General features: G+C 35.6%; 1 protein-coding gene across 1 annotated transcript; it reads right to left on the bottom strand.

Moving 5' to 3' along the window:
- Nucleotides 1-1,215: 1,215 nt before the first annotated feature.
- Nucleotides 1,216-1,707, bottom strand: LOC122110760 (olfactory receptor 14J1-like). Its single transcript, XM_042683429.1, has one exon. The coding sequence runs from the start codon at nt 1,705-1,707 to the stop codon at nt 1,216-1,218; it is 492 nt and encodes a 163-aa protein (XP_042539363.1).
- Nucleotides 1,708-4,844: the final 3,137 nt, after the last annotated feature.

The following is a 4,844-nucleotide window of genomic DNA, read 5'->3' as shown; positions in this document are numbered from 1 at the left end:
ATGTCTTTTCACCTTATTTTACCTCATTCTTTTCCTAACATTTGCTTTGAAATATAGTAAAAAAAAAAAGGCAATAAAATCAGAATTTAGTATGATTAGTTTTATCTATCACATGGCTTTGTTGGAATCAATAAAATCAATAATCTGGAGGTTTATTACCTGAGGAAAATATGATTTCAGATTTTTATTTTATTGTTTATGGTATTAAGGATTTGGCTCAAGGTTTCATGCTTGTTCAGAGTGCTTGCTAAACTGGTACTCTATGGCAAGAATCACACTTCCACCCCAGATGTTGCTAGTGATTTTGGAGATGGAGACTAGGAGATATCTTTCCCTGGGTTGACCTTGAATCACCATATTCCAGATCTCAGGCCCTTGAGTAGATAAGATTACAGGTATGAGGCACTGACACCCAGCTATTCATTCAGATTTTGCCAAGACATTTAATTATTTATTTTGGTTGTCATGGGGCTTGAACTCTGGGCTTGGGCGCTGTCTGTCCCTGTGCTCTTCAGCTCAAGGCAAATGCTCTACCGCTTGAGCCACAGCACCACTTCTGATTTTCTAGTGGTTTATTGGAGATAAGAGGTCTCAAGGACTTTTGTGCCCAGGCTGGTTTTGAATGGCGATCCTCAGATCTCAGCCTCCTGAGTAGCTAGGATTACAGGCGTGAACCACCAGCACCCAACTACATTTATTGTGTTTTAGGCAGCTGATTATTTTTACATAATGATATGGACTTACTGGATTTTTACAATTATTTAAAAACTATATGAAATTCAAAAGAACAGTTGGGTTTAAACAATTAATGTCCTCTTTAAATGATTATGCTAAAAAACAGTGGAAAAGATTACATTTTGACATAAATTTGAAGGAAGAGAAGCTGTATACTCTATTACGTATGCATAGCTTTGGTGTATTCATCAAATTGATTTAATACTTCTCTTTTATTGTTGAGTAACAGGTTCAATATGTAAAAAAATTCTGTAAACTGAAGGTGGCATCATATTATAAAGTAGCTTTATTAGTGGTACTGAGATTTGGACTTAGGGCCTTTTTGAGATATGGCCACATGTGTGACCTCTTTAAGATATTCTTATTTCCTGCCTGACTATGTACATGGACTATAATCATCCTATTTGAGAACTTTTGCTGTAGCTGGGATGCCAGGTTCATGCCAGCATGGCTAGCATTCCCATATATAGAATGAAGAGGTTAAAATATTCTAGTATACAAAGTTCCTGTCATGCCTCCACTTACCCATACAGCTGTCATAGCACTGTTACATTTTCTGGCATCCATGATGAGCTCATAGTGCAATGGGAAGCAAATGGCTACATAGTAGTCATAAGACATCACCGTGAGAATGGCCACCTCAGCCGAGGCGAAAGACGTGAAGAAGAACACTTGGAGCATGCATTGACCATAGGAAATATAGCTATTACCTGTGAGGGAATTGCTAATGGACTGGGGGACTGTGACAGAGATGAAGGAGAGGTCCAGAAGGGAAAGTTGCTTCAGGAAGTAATACATGGGTGACTGGAGATGCTCGTCCAGGGTTGTGATGGTGATGATGGTGAAGTTGCTTGTCAAGGCCAAAAGGTACATCACCAAGAACAGGCAAGCATGTAACAGCTGCAGATTGTGATTCTCTGACAACCCCATGAGGAGGAATCCATTCATTCTGGTTTCATTTGTTGAAGTCATTCTGAAAATACAAATTATATTAGCACCTGGAAAATTAAATCATATGTGAAATTTAGTCAAAGAAACTTTATATAAACTACCCATGTATTAATTACTGTTCATTCTGCAGCTCCTGTTAATTAACCAGTCATATCTGAAAGCTAATATAGTACTAACTATTACTATTAAAAAAAAATTCTAGTCTTATATTTCCCAGGGCAAAAGTGAGACTTTACAACTACATCTGAAAATTAAAGCAAAAGGGATGGGGGTAGCATGGTAAAGTACTTGCCTAGCAAATATGACATGCTGAGTTCAAATCTCAGTAAAGAAATAAAATATATCATTTTGTTCATTTGATAATACCACAGTTTATGTACTCCATTGAAAACCCAATTCTAACATTATACAAGATGATAAAGCTTGTAGCAAAGAGTATGAGAGTCTTGTGGTGTTGCCTTTCTCAAGGTTATGTTCAGGAAAGGGGCCAGATTGCTAATAATTGGTGTTCTTTCATACAACCCTATCATATGGGGAGTCATGTGCAGCTATATCTGAATAATTATATATGATGAAATTATTTCCCTAGAGTGTAAAGTTTAAGGCCCAATTCTGGGAAAAATTTTAAAATAAATCTATTTAATAATTTTATTTCTGCTTGAATTTTTCTTTTAGATATTTATTAATTGTTCCTGAATGAAACCATATGGATGAAATAGTCAATAAAATTTCCAAATTATGTCCACTACAAAAGTATATGTAGATTATACATCAATTCAGGCTCAAATGAGGCCAGAGATATGTAGAATAATAACTCAGTATAGTAATAGCTTCCATGAGTGTTCAGAGATTGGAAACATGTAGTGATAGGAGTAATTCCCAAAGTTTAATCATGATAGTAAACAACAAATGCAAAAGAAACAACATAAAGAATTGGACAGAATTTTGATACACATGGTACACATGATCTTCCTCAGGGTTTTGAACAATTTCACTCTTTCCTTATAAACCACCATTGAATTAACTTGGTAAGGATTCACTGCTAATATGCAATAACTACCTTTCCGTTACTTTGTTTTTTCTAATGGCAAGCAATATGATCACATTGTGTTTGAAACATGGAAATGGTTATAAATTAACAGAGTTTTGAAATACCTTATTTCTTTGCATATCTGAATGAGAACGTTCACAACAATACTCTCATAGACAGTGGAGAGACCAGGAAAGTGTTTATTTATCTATAAGTGTGTGCATGTATATGTACATATATATGTGTGTGTATATATATGTATAGGTGTGTAAATGCAATATATGTGTATGTATATATAGGAATATATATACATACACATAAACTCCAACATACACACAAAAAAAGACAAATCAAGTTCATTCTTACTCTATTTTATATTTATTTCTCTTCTATATCTCTCTGTTTCTCTCACTCTTGAAGTGTGTGTGTGTGTGTGTGTGTGTGTGTGTTTGTGCATGTGTATAGGCTTGAAAGGTTCTCATAAACTGCAGTGACTCAGAGGTATTTTTTTCTTTAATACAAGAAATTGCCACAGAAAACCAGGCTTGCATTCCTGGCTTCATTCCAATATCTTAGTTCTCTTCAGTTCTTTACTGTTCTGCTTCTACAACTGGATAGATGGTGGTGACTTTAATGACTGTTTTGGGGTTTGGAGAAAAATTTTTATACACACGTTCACACCCACATGTGCACACACACACGCACACACACACGCACACACACACACACACACACACACACACACCATTGGAAACAACAGTTATTAAAGACAGGACATTGTTGAAAGCTTTACAAACTTCCATGCTGTGAAAAGAAGAGGCCAGGGATGCCTTATGCTTTTGATGCCTGAGGGTCACTCACCAAAAAGGGAAAGGAAAAAAAAAACACATTCACAAGTTGTGGCTCTGATTCAAGATCATTTTTCTTTTTTCCATCTATGATCTCCAAATAGGGTCAAAAAGCCAACACCTCAGTTATTTTGTTGAAAGTGTAACAAATGTCTCAACTTTCTGCACATATTCCCACTGTAGTGAAAACTAAGTAAATTGAATCTCAAGTCACTAATGTCTTCTTCCTGTTCCATGTGTAGCCTCATGGTGAACTTTAGAAACAGCTCTGAATTTTCCATAATAATTTTCCCCTGACACAAGCGATTGATAATTAAGCTAAATTCTTCCCCTGAAGAGTCATTTTTTTCTACAGTAGTATAAGTCAGATTTGTTTGAAATCTGATCCAAGATTTTATCAAATGTTACCTCTTATTTAATTAAAGTATTATCCAAATCATTCATTATATGTATTGTTTGCACTTAGGAGAAACTATGAGCTCATTTGGTGACCAATACTATCATTTGGTAAAAGCTCAAGGAGGTCTTGTTTTATTTTGAACTTCAATAAAATGATAACAATTTTCTTAATGACCTCAAGAATGTCCTTTTCATACCACCTTTAAAATCTGGAATGGAATAGAATTTAGATATGTTAAAATATCAACTTGTGAACAACTTGCAAACATCAAAGCAAGATAAACAAAATATGCCAAGTCCTTAAACACTGATTGAATTTGTAAGAATAATTTCAGTCATTTTAAGTTTGGAAAAAGGATATCTATACATTGGCATAGTTTCTAAAATGGAGTCCAAGTAATCAGAAATTTACCTCATTCTATCTGAAAATTCATGGTATAGGACTGTCAGACTCATGAGAAGCTGAGAGTAGGAGGATCACCTTATCAGGCATCCAAGTCAGAAATATCTCTGAGAAGTTTCAAAAGAAACTTAACCAGCGGAAAGACGGGCTGGAGACCTAATTCAGTGAAAAGTAGTTACCTAGCATGTGTGAGGCTTTAATTTCAAACCACAGTGTCACCATTTTGTTGTTGTTGTTGCTGCTGCTGTTGTTGCTCCTAGGGCTTGAATTCAAGGCCTGGGAGCTTTCCCTGAGCTTTTGTGTTCAAGGCTAGCACTCTAAAATTTCAGCCACATGTTCACTTCTGGATTTTTGGTGGTTCATTAGAGGTAAGTTTCTTGGCTTTTCTGACTTTAAATCACAAGCCTTAGATCAGCCTTCTAAGTAGGTAAGGTTACAGGCTTTCTGTGCCCAGCTTTTAAAAAACTTATTGATATTC

This window comes from Dipodomys spectabilis, unplaced genomic scaffold, assembly GCF_019054845.1.
Source record: "Dipodomys spectabilis isolate Male_0828 unplaced genomic scaffold, ASM1905484v1 ptg000081l, whole genome shotgun sequence".
NCBI classification, from domain to species: Eukaryota; Metazoa; Chordata; class Mammalia; order Rodentia; family Heteromyidae; genus Dipodomys; species Dipodomys spectabilis.
This window is presented reverse-complemented; position numbering and strand designations above follow the sequence as displayed.